The 16618-nt window shown below is 51.1% G+C and overlaps 1 protein-coding gene across 5 annotated transcripts in view; it reads right to left on the bottom strand.

Annotated features, from left to right (window-relative positions):
• XXYLT1 (xyloside xylosyltransferase 1) overlaps nucleotides 1–16618 on the bottom strand; it is a 192206-nt gene that overhangs the window by 131882 nt on the left and 43706 nt on the right. For all 5 annotated transcript variants that reach the window (XR_009209421.1, XR_009209420.1, XR_009209419.1 and 2 more), the window contains exon 2: nucleotides 15534–15681. Coding sequence is in view for 2 of the 5 variants with exons in the window: in XM_032171937.2 (XP_032027828.1) it covers nucleotides 15534–15681 (148 nt within the window). In the remaining 3 variants the exon portion in view is untranslated. The remainder of the gene's footprint in view (nucleotides 1–15533; nucleotides 15682–16618) is intronic.

The raw sequence follows: 16618 nt of genomic DNA on the forward strand, positions 1-16618 counted from the left end.
TGTAATCCCAGCTACTCAGGAGGCTGAGGCAGGAGAGTCACTTGAGCCCGGAAGGCGGAGGTTGCAGTGAAAGAAGATTACGCCACTGCACTCCAGCCTGGGTGACAGAGCAAGACTCCATCTCAAAAAAAAAAAAAAAAAAACTCATGCCTGTAATCCCAGCACTTTGGGAGGCCAAGGCAGGCGGATCACGAGGTCAGGAGATAGAGACCACGGTGAAACCCCGTCTCTACTAAAAATACAAAAAAAATTAGCTGGGCGTGGTGGCGGGCGCCTGTAGTCCCAGCTACTCGGGAGGCTGAGGCAGGAGAATGGCATGAACTCGGGAGGCGGAGCTTGCAGTGAGCCGAGATTGCGCCACTGCACTCCAGCCTGGGCGACAGAGCGAGACTCCGTCTCAAAAAAAAAAAAAAAAAAAAAAGAGTACTTTTCTGTTAGAGAGACTTATCTTTTTTTATTATACTTTAGGTTTTAGGGTACATGTGCATAATGTGCAGGTTTGTTACATATGTATCCATGTGCCATGTTGATTTCCTGCACCCATTAGCTCGTCATTTAGCATTAGGTATATCTCCTAATGCTGTCCCCGCCCCCCCCCCCCCCCCCCCCCCAACAGTACCCGGAATGTGATGTTCCCCTTAAAGTATTTAAAAATAAAATAATAATATATCTGGTATTTGCTTCTGGGGGAGAAGGCGGTGGGTGGGAGTGAAGATGAAAAAGGGCAGGCCATGAGTTGGTAACTAGTGAAGCCGGTGATGAGTACACAGGCATTCATTATGCTCTCCTCTCTCCTTCTGTGGATATTTGAAATTTTCCATAATAAAAGGTTGAGGGGGAAAAAAAAGGCCCACAGAGGATGTTCAGTGCCTCATCATCAGTAAGAGAGAGAAACAAGGCTTTAACCTGGGTCTTCAGACCCTTCTACCACAAGCTGAGCCAGCCTGGAAGAGCCATGAGGGCAGGTGAGGAGCTACTCCGGGCAGACTGTGGGACGGCTCGCAGGTCTAAGGAGCGCCTGGGGTGCCAGGCCTGCAGGCCCCATGTTGTTGCTCCCTAATCAGCATACGGTGTGCAAAGCAGCCCCACACACAGCTGGTGGCACTGCAGATGGAGGCCACCAGGCCTGGGAGGCTCAGCTACATCAGAGATGCCACATGTCTGGCTGGGCAGGAGGGCTTCAGGAAACAGGCAGCCCTGCCCTTCTTCAACAGACGGTTCGGAGGTTCTCAGGCAACAGGAAAACAGTGCCTTCATTCTACCCACCTTGGAAAATGGGACCGACAGACAGGCCTTCTGTTATGTGCAAGACGTTCTACCTTGTACGAGAGGTGTACACTCTGTGGAAAAAAGGTAGCCTTGCTCAAATATCACATCCTTCTCAAAGCCTTCCCCAAATTCCTCAGCCAAAGGTGCCGCCTCCTTGGCACTCCACAGCTCTCTCTGTGCGGAGATCCCCTTGTATCAGTTACCTACCGCTGCATAACAAGTTAACCCAAAACTTAGCAGCTGCAAACAACAAATATTTATCTTACAGATAAATAAGCTGTAAGATAAATATGTTATTTATCTTACAGATAAATAAGCTGTAAGATAAATATGTTATTTATCTTACAGTTTCTGAGGCAATTCAGGCAAGCTTAGCCTCTGGCCCACAGGCTGCAATCGAGGTTGGCTAGGGCTCAACTATGTAAAGACAATTCCCTGCTCACTCGTGTGGCTGCTGGTGGGCCTCAGATCCTCCCTGGCTGTTGGCCAGAGACGTCAGTTCCTCACCATGAAGGCCTCTCCACAGGGCAGCTCATATCATGGCAGCTGAATTCCTCCAGGCAAGGCTCAGAGAGAAAGACAGAAAGTGCCCAAGACAGACGGGGCAGGCTTTTATAACACAGTCCCAGAGTGACAGGCCATCACTTTTGCCAGATTCTATTCACTAGAAGCATGTCACTAAGTCCAGCCTACATCAAGGGACAGGGACCCACCAGGGCATGACTCCTAGGAGGCAGCGATCACCAGGGGCCATGTTAGAGGCTGCCCACCACATCCCCCAACAGAGATGGTATTTGGATGACACCTATTTCTTTCTTTTTTGTATGACAGGTGTTTGTACATTTATGTAAATGTCCAATTCCCCAACTAGAAAGTGAAGTTGTGAAGGCAAACCCCACATCTGACTCACATCTGTTCCCCTCCCCTCCTGTGCCTAGCACAGCATCCAGTCTCGGTGGCAGCTCTATATCTGAGAGTGGCGGTCGGCCCACCTGCCCACCGCCCACACGCCTGCTGAAGAGGCCCAGGTGGCTGCGTGTGGCACCACATAGTCCCACCTGCTCTGGTCCTGGCTGACTGGACCAACCACAACAAAAAAATCAACAATGTATGACCTGCAGGCTGGCCTATGGGAAAATACCGAGAGATGACACTCGTGACGGGAAAGTCACAACAAAGGCCATGCAAGCTTCAGTTCTGCAGGAACAGAAAAGCACATTTTTAAAAGGCAGCTGTAGAGAGAAGAAAATAAAGAAGTGTAGACAGAAACAGTGATTCCATTTGAGAGAAAGAGAGAGAAGAAATCACCAAAAGATCACTCCCAGAGCTGCCCCTAATAAACCTTTGTCACTGAGCTGAGTTGCACGATCCAACTTTCTCACGGGGGAGCGAGGTGAGGGAAAAGGAAGGGCAGAAAAAGAGAGAGCGGCCAGAGTCCCCGGGAGGTCACTGGGCGAGGGCCACGACACCCAGCAGGGGGCTTGCAAGGGGAGTTCCCTGAGGTTAGCCCCCACATCAGCTCACAATCAGAAGCTCACTCCCATCCTAGGCACCGTGAGTTCTCCAAATTTCACAGGTCTGTGATTAAGGACTATAATAGACAAACCTTATTATGTGATCAATGATGCTTTAAAAGAAAAAATACTGTACCTGACTCCCCCAACCCAAGACAGAAGGGAAGCCATCGCCCGCCTCCCCTGACGTGGCTCACTCGCCTCTCAGGGAGCAGGTATGTCCCAGAGTGTAAGACGCCAGTGGGGTGAGGACAGGAACCGGCTCACCCTGTTAAAAGCCAGTCCTCACCTAGGGCAAGAAGCCCGTATGGAGGACAGACAGAGGAAGTGAAAAAGCCAAGGGTTAAGGCAAAGGAGACCTACGCCAGGTCCCCGGAGAGAAGCCGCTCTCAAACTGTCTTGTCATCGAGCACCACACCCGCTGGACCCCACCCACTTGGTGGAGTCACTCAGCTGCTGCGCGCTCCTGTCCACACAGGTGGGAATCCTCCTCACCCCCTCAGCCCCATCAAGGGCTTTCAGATTTTACAGAAACGTTCTGGCTCTTGCCATCTCAGCCACATCAGACCTGACTTAGGACCCTCCGGGACCTTTATAACCCCAGAGGTCGGTGTCAGGCAGCCCCACCGACGCTGCACACTCGGGTCCTTCTGACAGGCAGAGCTGGTGACATGGCTCGGGCGAGGCCTTCAAGCCAAAACGGAGAGCTCAGCAAGCCCAGGCAGTGGGAAAGCAGAGTGTGGATCTGACCCAGAGAAAAAGGCTGAAGAGCAGGAGGGAGGAGGGGGAGCAGCAGGAACACTGACGGGGAAAACCCGCCAGGCAAGGGGAGTCCGGGCCCACACCCTGCAGCCCGCTCTCTCTGGAGGCCCAGCTATCGCCCGGAATATTCCAAAGGCTATCCAGAAGCCAGAGTAAGGGGGACAGAAAACACAGAAAAGCAGGCCTGAGACTCCATCCAAGGCGGTTGACCAGCGGGACCTGGCCATCAGCAACTACACACAGGATTTGAGTACAGAAATAGAGTCTTCTCCAGCCAGGGACAGTGCACAAAGTTCGGGACAAAGAGAAGATGCTCAGCAAAGTCAGCCTCAGAGGCGGCTTGGCAAACACACTAGAGGGACAGACAGGGATCTGACACCATCTGGGCAGCAGCAGCTGCAGTCCAGGCTGAGGCCCCGGCCGCCCGGCGCACCCTGGCCCAGAATGCCTGCCCAGCCCCTCCCCCAGCCTTCACCCCAAGCCTTCAAGGCTAACCTCTCCTCATCCTCCTCAAAGCTTCCTCTCTGTGTCCTGACAGAACTGACAGCACCTGGTCCCTTCTCCATGCAAACAACCCCCCACACCCCGCTGAAGTCAGGACAGGACAGGACGCTGCTCTGCTGACCTCTCGCCTCTTGCTCCCTGTGTGACACCCACTCACTTGGGGTCCCTCCACCAACCGGAAGGTGAGCTGAACACAGTGGGCGGGAGGACGGACTCCTCATGGGTGAGGCGAGGCCCAGAATAAAAGCTGGCTGACGTCCTGGCAAGAAGTAATAAGAGCCAGCTGATGCCTTTGACCGATAGCCAAGAATTTAAAAGAAGATCTTGACAAATTAAAAGACAGAATCTAATGAAGGGGACCAAAATGGGAAATATTACTGTTCAACCAATTTGGCAACAATTTTCATTAGCTTAGAAAGAGCTTCTGGCATTGAATTAGTAGAAAATGGTCTCTACCATGTTACTATTTTTAGCATTTTATGACAAATTTGCTCAGCTGTCCCTCTTCAGAATAAGAGAACTGAAATGCCTCAAATTTGCTCCATAGGAGCTGCCAGAAAACAGTTTTCACTGAAATCACTGGACACATGTTTATAACCTTTGTTCAGTATTTGTTCAGATGTTTTCACTCAGGCAAGTTCCTGAATGTCTGTTTTTTCCTTTGCTTTCTTCCACACAAGAACCCCTGCTCCTACCCCCAGCTGAACGCTGTCAAGGGCAGCACCCACCACAGCAGTAATCAGAGTTCTCCAGGCTTGGGGAACCATCAAGAAATGGCTATCCCACAAATTCAAGCTCCTGGCTGTGACTAACCCTAAGGAGTGTTCAGAGTCCACTGGATTCACCAGAAGCTGTGGGATTCCACCCCCACATGGTTCTCCAGTGGGGTTCAGAAAAAGGGCAAAGGCGGGCCAGGCATGGTAGCTCACGCCTGTAATCCCAGCACTCTGAGAGGCTGAAGCAGGTGGCTCACCTGAGGTGAGGAGTTCAAGACCAGCCTGGCCAACATGGTGAAACCCCGTCTCTACTAAAAATACAAAGATTAGCCGGGCGTGGTGGCTCACGCCTGTAATCCCAGCTACTCGGGAGGCTGAGGCAGGAGAACCGCTTGAACCGGGAGGTGGAGGTTACAGTGAGCTGAGATAGCGCCACTGCTCTCCAGGCTGGGTGATAGAGCGAGACTCCGTCTCAAAAAAAAAAAGAAAAAGGGCTAAGGCAGTGAGCCAGCTCTGGCAGATTGAGGTTACCCCTAAAATAAAGTAGTTCTAGATAACACCTAACAAAACGGTAATCATTTAATTCACTTGATGAATATTTATTGACTGCCTACTATGTGTATCGCTCTAGAAACTGGGAACACAGCAGTGAATGAAACACATGGAACTTCCTGTCCCCATGGAGCTTACATTTGGGTGGGGCAGACAGATGATCAAAACAAACAAAAAAAAGCAAAATCCATTCCATAGGAGCAGACGATAAGAACCACGAAGAGAAAGAAAGCAGAGATGAGCACGATTTCACACCACACGGCCAGGGATGGCCTCATTGCACAAAGATCTGGAGGAGGAGAGGGGGCAAGCCACAGGAATGCCACTGGGAGAGTGGCCCAGGTGGAGGGAGCAGGAAGCGGGGGTGGCCATGGCAGGGTGAGTGACAGCACAGTGCAGGCTCAAGCCAGGGCTGCGGATCCGACGGGACTGGGATCGGATCCGACTGGATGGGATGGGAGGATCTGCCACTGGGAAGAAGAGGGCCTTGCCCACAGGCTCACAGAAACATGGTAACAGAGTTAAATTCTGGTCAGCTGCGCCTGGTGTGGCCTTTTGGGGACACACAGAACAGGCTGGGTTCCAGTTTCCCAGGACAGCCCTTCAGAAAACAGTGAGTCCTCTGGGGCAGGGTCCCCAAGCCCCACGCGAACAGGTACAGGTCAGTGGCCTGGTAGGAACCCAGCCACACAGCAGGAGGTGGGAGGCGGGCCAGTAAGCATCACTGCCTGGGCTCTGCCTCCTGTCAGATCAGCAGCGGCATCAGATTCCCAAAGAAACACAAACCCTACTGTGAACTGCCCATGCGAGGGATCTAGGCTGCAAGCTCCTTATGAGACTCTGACTAATGCCTGATGATCTGAGGTGGAACCGTTTCATCCCAAAACCATCCCGCAACCACCCCTCGGTCCATTGAAAAACTGTCTTCTGTGAAACCAGTCACTGGTGCCACAAAGGCTGAGGACTGCTGTTCTAAGGCGTTTAGGCCCAGATCCCTTGAGGGTTGGTGTCGAGAACCCTCGGTCACCCTCTGGGTTGAGATCCTCTGAAACCACTTGTTGGTGAGTGCCGCGAGGGCGCTGCACCCACGCTGTGCCGCCAGACACACACCTCCTCTTCAACAACTCTGTCCCCAGGGCCCCCACCACAATTCATGATCCAGGGAAGGTCTTCCCAATGCCTCTGGGTCCAAGGCAAACCCAAAGCTATTTCAAATCTGGAAGTACAACCAAGTAAGTGAACAATTAAAATGGCACACCCAACGACATGCTCTATTGGCAGGGGACAGGAAAGGCTGGCTGATATGAGGTAGCTTTGGCTGGAAGTTGAGGCTTTCCTGCCCGCACCCGCATCCCAACAGAGAGCTACACAAGTGTTATTTATTACCCTTATCTGAGGGCAGCATTTCTTTTCTTTTTTTGAGACGGAGCTTAGCTCTTGTTGCCCAGGCTGGAGTGCAACGGCACAATCTTGGCTCACCGCAACCTCCGCCTCCTGGGTTCAAGTGATTCTCCTGCCTCAGCCTCCCGAGTAGCTGGGATTACAGGAATGCACCACCATGCCCAGCTAATTTTGTATTTTTAGTAGAAACGGGGTTTCTTCATGTTGGTCGGGCTAGTCTCAAACTCCCCACCTCAGGTGATCTACCCGCCTCGGCCTCCCAAAGTGCTGGGAATACAGGCGTGAGCCACCACGCCCGGCGAGGGCAGCATTTCTTAAAGTGAGTGCTGTGGAAAACTCGCTCTCAGAATGTGAAAGGCATTCTGTGGTCAATCGTGTGTAAGTGATGATGGTTACGGAAAGCTAAATGTTTTTTACTGCAGTACTTATCACAGCTTTTGGTTTGCTGCTATGTACTTGACCCTCCAAGAGGAAAAGTACTAATACTGTCTAACACTTACCAAGCATCTCTCAGTATCAGGCCCTGGGACTTTTCACACAGTATCTCAGCCAGTCCCCCCACAACCCCAGTGAGGCCTACTTGGTCACTATTCCCATTTTACAGACAAAGAATCCGCTCAGAGAAGGCAGGTTTTCACTGGAGATCTGTGTTAGGAGTCACGAGGGGTTTAGGCAATACCAGATGTTAATTTGGTTTCTGAAACCAAAACATTAGGAGCCATCACAGGTGGGAGATTCAAAAGCCACTCTGTTACCTGTGTCACTGGGTGGAACGCAGAACTCTCTGGTAAACCAGGTTAGAGAATGTGGCTTAGGCTCAAAGTGTGAGCAAGACCTTAGTCTCCTCCAGCCCGGTTTGCCTGAGGGGTAGAGAAGACAGCAGAAAGCAGTGCCCTTTCCCCTGCTCTGCAGAGGTTAGCCCTGTTACAGTTCACGTCTCCTGCCTCAGGGCTAAGAAGAAAATTCCGGAAAGAATGAAATCCCCCTCTGTGCATGGGGCCACGCTCACTAGTCAACAGGGTCCTGGAATCACATTCTATTCCACCCTCCTATGGGGCAGAATCAGGGAGGGAGGAGGCTCTCCCTCTTCCCTGCATCAGCCAACCAGGATACTAAAGGGCAGAGTGAGAACTCACTCCCAGGCCTGCTGACCCCACCCATGTCCACACTAAACCAGCCCCCACCCCCGTCAATCCTCAGACCACTTCTTTCTGAAGCAAGCAGGGGCCACAGAGCTAACTATGGGAACCAGCATGCACCGTCAGCCCCTTTCACAGTCAGGATCTCAGAGGCTGGAAAACCATCTACATACGGCAGCCACAATTGTAGTCGGGGGGCCCTTGTGTCTGCTTTCTCCTGGTACTGAGGCTGTTGGAGCAGGGGCAGGGAACAGGCTGCCCTGCAATCTCCAATCCTTATCCACCGTACCCCAGGTTCCAGAACGCACGCACATCCCCCTGCAGGAACCCTCCCCTTAGAAACATGTCTGCCTCATGACGGCTAATTAAACATTGATTACTGAACAGCTTCCTGATTAGGTTTAAACTGAACAAAGTTATGAAGTTCTATAAACCAGCCTTAAAAGCCTCCTCTGTTTTATGAAATTGATCTAAGAGAACAGTAGAGAATACTACAGACCTCCCATGGCAGTGAGTAAAAGTACAAAAAGTACAGAACAAAGAAATGAAAACTCAATACGGTTTTTACTACATTTGTCAAATTGTACTTAAGGAAAAAAGAAAAGATGGTATTTTAAAGGCTTTCTGCAAAAGGCCACACACACATTGACCTCAGTGTTTCACGGCAGGCAGGCAGGCAGGAAGGGAAGAAGGAAGGAGGAAGGCAGGGAGGGAGGGAGGGAGCTGCTGGTCTAGAATTTCCCATGTGGGTTTTGCCCCAAGCCTGCAGGCATTCTGGCCCTGCCTCAGTTCTTTCTCATGCAGGCCTGTGAACCTAGGCTAAGAAGCATCCAGTGTCAACTACCTGAATCTTATACCAGCCTTTGCCACCCAGCAACACTGACCCAAAGTGTACCCAAGAATGTTCTTGAAAGAGTCCAACCATCTGCCTGCAGCCTCAAGACAGTAAGGCCCCCATGACAGACACTGAAATAAGGACTCTCAGGGGTGATAACACCCAGGAGGCCAGGAGAGCTGGATGGGGCCAGCCCAATTTGTTGCCAGCTGGCTTTGCTGTTCTTTTCTACAATGGCAAGCGTCACACTAGGCTTCAAGAGATGCGGGCAGAGGAGGCTCAGGCCCAAATCCTACCTTTTGAGGGATTTTATAACAGCTTGCATTTGTCTGGTCTTTTATCTACTCCCATGGATCTCCGCAGGAAACACGAGCAGGCTGGGGCTGATGGTGGCAATAATCACATGCTCAATGTTAGGGAGATTTTAGAAACCCTGATGCTGGGAGCCGGGGGGAATCGGGTGGGGGGAGATATGTAGCATTTTTAGCAGCATTACTTTTTTTGTTGTTTGAGACGGAGTCTCACTCTATTACACTGTTGCCCCGGCTGGAGTACAGTGGTGCTATCTAGGCTCACTACAACCTCCGCCTCCCGGGTTCAAGCGATTCTCCCGCCTCAGCCTCCTAAGTAGCTGGGACTACAGGCGCCCACCACCACACCTGGCTAATTTTTTTGTATTTTTAGTAGAGATGGGGTTTCACCATGTTGGCCAGGCTGGTATTGAACTCCTGACCTCAGATGATCCGCCCACCTCGGCCTCCCAAAGTGCTGGGATTACAGGCGCGAGCCACCTCGTCCTGCCAGGCCCACACTCTTAACCAAGACACCATAGGGCCTCTTTTAAGTAATCTCCCAAGATCACGAAGCCTTGACCTGGTTGCAATTTGCACCCAGCTCTGTCCGATCCTGAGCCTGGACTCCTACTCTCTCTGATACACCAATCCCCCTTTCAGCCTGCTCAGACCTGCCTGCCTCAGTGCTCCCTACACTGGACATCGAGAGACGATCAGATGCAGCCACGCACAGCCCCATGCAGTACAGTGAATGGAGTCTATCGCATGGAATGCTGAAGCTGTCCTTCAAAGCCTCTGGGCTCCCACAGCCCATGGCCAGCGGCACTTGTCAGGAGGCAGACACTACCAGCAGGATGTGTGTGACGGGGTCCAAGCAAGGGACATGTGACCTTTGAAAAGTGACTATCCACATTCTTTAAGCATGGACCACATAGAGTGACTTCCTTCCAAAGAATATAGTATGGCAAGGGGGAAAAGAATAATTTACAGCGGAGAAACCTGACAAACACGACTTCAGCCCAGTGATCAAGGTCAACAGCAACAGTGATAAACCATGTACCCTTGATAGGACGTGGTGTGTCACTGATAGGATGTGAGGGAAACAGCTCTTCTCCTCCGCAGCATTCCTCCCGTAACCTCCCCAAAACCCATCACCGCAGTCTAATGATGAGAAAAACATCAGATAAATCCTAATTGGGGAACACTCTACAAAACAGCTGACCGGTATTTCTCAAAACTGTCAAGGTCATCAAAAACAAGGCAAGTTGGAGAAAATTTCACAGCCACCTCCTCCAGGAAGCTTCCTTCTTCCTGCAAATGCCTGTGACCTGTCCTCTTCTGAAGGCCTCGACAGGAGAGTCTCCTGGGGGCCTCTGGCCAGCCTAGAGCCCTGCTGCTTGTCTGGAGGCCTGCCTGCCCTGCTCAGGGAGAACCCACCACCACCACAGAGCATGCACCGTACACAGCCCATACTGCTGAGCTGGAGCCAATAGCGCCTCAGGCCGTGGGACCCAGAAGGGGGAAGCTGGCAGTCCTGGAGGAGTTGGCCTTGGCTCCCTCCAGCTCTAGTGCGGCAAAAAACGTTTTCTTTTCCATTGCATAAGATGCTTCCAATGGCGACAAACCCAACACCACAGACAAATGGAAATAAAAAGCCCGTGGATGTGGGTGAAGAGCAGAGAGTGCCTGTGTCTGTGGAGGGCACACAGGCAGGCAAGCATGAGCAGCGAGACCAGCCGCATGTGAACCCCCAACAAGCAGGGAAGAGAAAAACAAGCTCTGACCAAAATCAGAGCCAGCATGTCCCGCCTGGCAGGGCCCCTTCGTTCTTCCTGAGGCCCTTGCTCAGATGTGGTTCTGGGCGCTGCTGCTCCAAGGGGGCGATCAGGGCAAAACTCATGGGTTTGACCAGCCCAACCCTATCCCAGCCAGGTCCCCTCTGCGGAGCTGCAACGTGGGGCCCAGAAGACGGGCAAGGACGCCAAGTCCTGTAAGTTTCACAGGGCTGGGCATGTGTAAGAAGCTGGGTGTCCAGGTCTGGACATCAGAATGGGCATAAGCTCCGGACTGAGAACTCCAGGGGGCAGGGAGGACAGAGATCGCTGGAGAACGCGGAGAAGCAGCCTAACCTCTCAGCTCCTCCCTTTCCTTTCCTGTCCAGCGGGGACAGCCACGGTCTCGAAGCTCTTAAGTGGCTGCCTGAGGTGGCCCACGTGAGAGGTCAGACACTAACAGGCTTAGAACTGTACAGACACTAGTAGGCTTGAAACTGTACAGAACCTTACCTGTGTGAGTCAACAACCCTGGGAGGCTGGGGGTTGACATACCCTGGCCTTACCAGGGTCACCTCTGGCCCAGTAATGCTACCCTTGGGAGCTATCATAGGAAAGAATCCTAATTAGAGAAAATAATCTGTATGCATGTGGATATCCATCGTATAATTTACAATATTAGAAAAAATAGAAAGCATCTAGCTAGCTGAGAACAGGGAAATGAGAAAGTGAACTGAGGTTCACCTACTCAATAAAACCATTCGAAAAATTTTCAAAGACTATATAATTACACAGAAAATGGGGATGTGAGCCATTAACTGAAAAAATCATGACATAGCTTCATTTGTACAATTTCTTTCATGCTGGGGGGTTGAAATGAAGATTCAATTTCAAATCTTCATCTATAAAAAAAGACTCAGAATGATTTGATATACAGGGTAACTCCTACTTTGCCTAAATGTTTAAAAAGCTACATGTTGGGAATATAAAGAAGATAAAGAATCAATAATGATGGCCGGGTGCAGTGGCTCACGCCTATAATCCTAGCACTTTGGGAGGCCAAAGTGGGCAAATCACTTGAGGTCAGGAGTTCAAAACCAGCCTGGCCAATATGGTGAAACCCCATCTCTATTAAAAATACAAAAAAAAAAAAAATTAGCCAGGCATCATGGCAGGTGCCTGTAATCTCATCTACTTGGGAGGCTGAGGCAGAAGAATTGCTTGAACCTGGGAAGCAGAGATTGCAGTGAGCCGAGATCATGCCACTGCACTCCAGCCTGGGCAACAGACCGAGACTCTGTCTCAAAAAAAAAAAGAAAAAAAAAAGTAAGCACATTTTAAAAGTAGTTTAGGTACAGAAGGATGACCCTCATGCTACAGAAGGGAAAGCGGCAGGAGAGGTTTAGACACAGATAAAGAATCTGGATTTCTGGGGCAAAAACTAGACAGGACCTCCAGGAGGAGCTCAGAGGAGCACAGACTTTTCTGACCCAGCCCTCCTGGGTGAGACCAAGGGCTCAGGCTCCACCCATACTCCATTCTCACTTTCCTGGAGAAAATTGAATGCTATGAAAGAAACAGAACAGCCAACCTAACAAAATGCAGCAATTACGCTACAACAAAGCCATCAACCAAAGCACAAAACAACACTCATTTTTATGATTAAAAAACAATGAATGCAAAAAAGGCAGCAGTTAAGAATCATGACAAACTCAAGACAGCACGAATGATGTCTGAAAACAGAGTGTCCTTCCAAAAACTGCAGGAATTCCAAATGACCTCAGTAGGAACTCCCCAGCGCTGCCAAGTGTGCCAGGCCAGACTTCCTGGCAGGACACGCCCCAGACGCCACAGGAAACTCAAGGATCGCTGATTTTATTTTATGACCAAATTTTAGTAACTCCTAATAACTCTTTTCTTAGGAAAAGGCTTTGGGGCACATGTAAAAATGAATTGCTGCCGGGCGCAGTGGCTCACGCCTGTAATCCCAGCACTTTGGGAGGCCGAGGCGGACGGATCATCTGAGGTCGGGATTTTGAGACCAGCCTGACCAACATGGAGAAGCTCCGTCTCTATTAAAAATACAAAATTAGCCAGGCGTGGTGGCACATGCCTGTAATCCAAGCTACTCGAGAGGCTGAGGCAGGAGACTCGCTTGAACTCGGGAGGCAGAGGTTGCAGTGAGCCGAGATTGCTAAACCATTTCACTCCAACCTGGGCAACAAGAGCAAAACTTTGCCTCAAAATAAAAAAAGAATTGCTGGAAGCACATTATCACTCCCCTAAAGAACCCCAGAAAAGACTGTGTGTTTGGGTCGGCTGGAGGCACATCTAAAATAACTCTTTCCCCACCTCCTGATGCATGCCCCTCGGAGGGCGGGGCCCACACCTGCAGGGACACCGATGATGCGTCCATTTACTGCATCGACTGCAAAGCTCTAGCCAAAGCCTTTTCTCTGCAGACATCACTGCCCCCCTGAGCTATGCCAGGCTCTTGGGCAGAGCTAAGTCAGAGAGGGCCGGAGCACCTTCCTGGCATAATTCTCACCGTCTCCCAGAGCAGCCTAGGAGCTCCCTAACTCTTGTCATCAGTCCCTGCACAATTCATTGCCTGGCTGTCCTATTGCTGGAGGCAGAAGAATTTTCTCTTCCCTGACAAACCACGAGGAGCTGTATTTCACCTCCCGCTGGGTACTCCAAAGCATAACCCAGCCCAGAGTTGAGCATGCAATGGGCAGGAACCTAACAGCTGACAGAGGGAAAGAGGCAGGAGGGAGGGAGGTGAAGGGAGGGCAGGCATGCCACCCCCTGGCTCCCTAGAACTACAGAAACCCCTAGGGGGGATTCCTACAAGCCCTGGGCTCTTCAGAATGCAAGCTGAAACAGCTCACTCCTGCAGCCCCTCATTTTACAGGTGGGGAAACTGGTGAGGCCAAGAGAGACAAAGTGGCTCAGCCCTACGCACATAAGTGGCTAATGGCGGAGCTGTGAGCAACACCTCCACCTATCTGCCCTCTAGAATCTAGAACAGAACCACGTCCTTCTCAAGTCTGAGCCACCCACAGCTCCTGTACTGGGCTGTCCAGAGAGGTCACGTACAGGGCACCTGATGGGGTAGAAGTAACTATTTGGAGAAGCAGGTTCCAACCCTGGCTCTGCCACTTAAAAGGTTGTATAACCCTGGGCAGGTCTCGCAACTCCTCAGCTTCACCTGTAACCCCACAGGATGGGTAGAAGGGTTGGTGAGCTAACGGAGCTGCACCTGGGTCACTGCAAAGGCTCACCAATGCTAGCTCTTCACCCTAGGCCCTGTCGGTGAGCTCGTCTCCTCTCTTCTTCAGATTCCTGCCCAATGGAGCCCCCTGAGCCCTTGCCTCACAACAAAGAGGACACTCAGAGGCCTCCAGGGTGCTGGACCTTGCCTGCAAAGTCCCAGCCAGAATGGATGGGCTTCCTTTTCCCTGTGGCAGGACAACCTCCCAACAGGAACCAAGCTTCGACTCTCAACTCCTGAGTCTCTGGTTCACCAAGCACCTTCTTTTTCACTTCTGGTCTGCTGGGCTGGAGGAGCAGGCCTCTACCATATGGCCCACTGTTCCCTGGGCCACTAGGACCTGCCTGGTCTGGAAACTGGTGGAAAACTCAACGAGCCACAGTTCAGATAACTGCGACCCCAAGGCCCCAAACACCCCTTCTCACCATTAAGAGGCTCAGGACATGGCTCACCATGGCCAGAAACTGGTTGATATGGTTTGGCTGTGTCGCCACCCAAATCTCATTTTGAATTGTAGTTCCTATAATCCCCACATGTGTTGGGGGGGACCTGGTGGGAGGTGATTTAATCATGGTGAGCAGTTATCCTCATGCTGTTCTCATGCTAGTGAGCGAGTTCTCTGAGATCCTGCGGTTTTGCTCGGCACTTCTCCTTGCTGCCACTACGTGAAGAAGGACGTGTTTGCTTCCCCTTCCGTGACTGTAAGTTTCCTGAGGCCTCCTCAGCCATGCTGAACTGTGAGTCTATTAAACCTCTTTCCTTTATAAATCACCCAGTCTCAGGTATGTCTTTATGAACAGCGTGAGAACAGATTAATACATTGGTCAATATCCAGGGCTCCAGAACCCATCAAGGATCACTGTAGGGAGATCCTAGAAACCAGAGACACTCCAGGAGTTAGACCCTCCAAGGCTTCCAGTCCAAGCATGACCAGACCTGCCAGAAATTCCACACAAGCTGGACCTATCACACACTGGATGATGCACTCTCTTTCCTGGAGACAGACGCCCAGAAAATCCTTCTAATTGCGCATCGGAGTTTCTTCAGAAGTTCTACATGGTCATAATTTGCACCTCTCACATCTAGATTTGCTATTTTAAAATCAGGTAAGTACAGATTCAAACTAGAAAGAACAAGATCATAAATTTGGATGGAGGATCATCTAATCCAACCTACCATTTTCCAGATGAGCAAACAAAGTATAGGGGTTGAGCAGTGGGGAAGGAAGGGGGCAAGTGCAAGGGGCAGAGTCCAGGCCAGAGCCCAGAGACCCCCTGTGTCCTCATAAATGGACCCCGGGAGCTATGCAACCAAGGCCCTGCCCTTGATTCTTGGTGTAGGAAGCTCGGTGGTACAAAGGGCTTGGTTTGGCTCCCTCGCCCACTCTCTCATGTTCAGTGGAGCTCTTCTCTCTGATACAGGGCCTGGGCAGTGTTGGAACCAGGGAAATGGATGCAAAAGTCAGACACCCAGGGGCTGTTGCTCCTGGAAGCCCAGGTTACCTTTGGGCATGATCTGATGCATGGCGACCGAGAGGAAGAAGATGGAGTCACTGTAGTAGGTTCCCGAGCCAGCACTGAAGTGCTTCTGCATGGCCTCCACGACGGGGAAGAGCTTATCTGTCAGCACAGCAACGTCATGGAAGATGACCTGCAGCAGGTGCAAAAAAAATCAAGGCTCAGCAATCTAGTTCTCACCGTAAGCTTGACACCCAACACACACCTGGGATCACAGAGGTAGAGGCAGACGGTGCCTCTCCAGGGTCCACAAGCAGGGGATGGGGCTAGGGGTAGCAACGGAGAGTTAAGGAAATGAGAAAAACCAGAAGTCAGAATTGAGGCCGCACTAAGGAGATGGGGACATTGTGTGAGGGGTGATATGCAGGCACGCATGTACGGGCTGTGCAGTGGAAGAGAAGTGGGAGGACAGGAAATGGAAACAGCCCCTAGTCTGCTTCCTGCTTTTGAACATGAAGCTGGCCCCCCCTGAAGGTAGCTCTGTGCCCAGCAACTGGAACCATGTGAGAGTGTGTGATCCTCATCACATTGCATGGCTAACACTGCTCCAGGCATCGCCACCTCCTGGTGGCCACTGCATCTGTTCCATAGGCCAGTCCAATGCTCCAGCTCTACCTCCCTCATCCAACGGTGTGAACAAGGAGAGGGTCTGGCCACTGCAAAATGGAACCCGGAAACTGCTCAGTGCTGCAGTAAATTCACAGTCAACCAGCATTTCTTGAGTATCGCTGACACTTTGGAGGCACTGTGAGAAGTACAAGGAATAACCAGGTATACTTTCCTCAAAGCACTTAGAAGTCTAGAGGTATAATCAGCTACAGCAGAGCTTTGCAATTTATGAAACACTCTCACATACCCACACTGATCCCCATGACAACCTAGGGCTTCTGTGAGGCAGACATCACTATTATAGCCTCTAAATTACAAATAAGGACGCAGACACTCAGACAGGTTACACTTGCAGCAAGTCACACAGATAATAAATGCAGAGTCAGAACTGGACCCTGGCCTCCAGATTCTCAGCCCCACACTCCTTCCACCATAAACGCATCCTCATTCCTTAACAGCAA

This window comes from Hylobates moloch, unplaced genomic scaffold (assembly GCF_009828535.3).
Source record: "Hylobates moloch isolate HMO894 unplaced genomic scaffold, HMol_V3 SCAFFOLD_13, whole genome shotgun sequence".
Lineage (NCBI taxonomy): Eukaryota > Metazoa > Chordata > Mammalia > Primates > Hylobatidae > Hylobates > Hylobates moloch.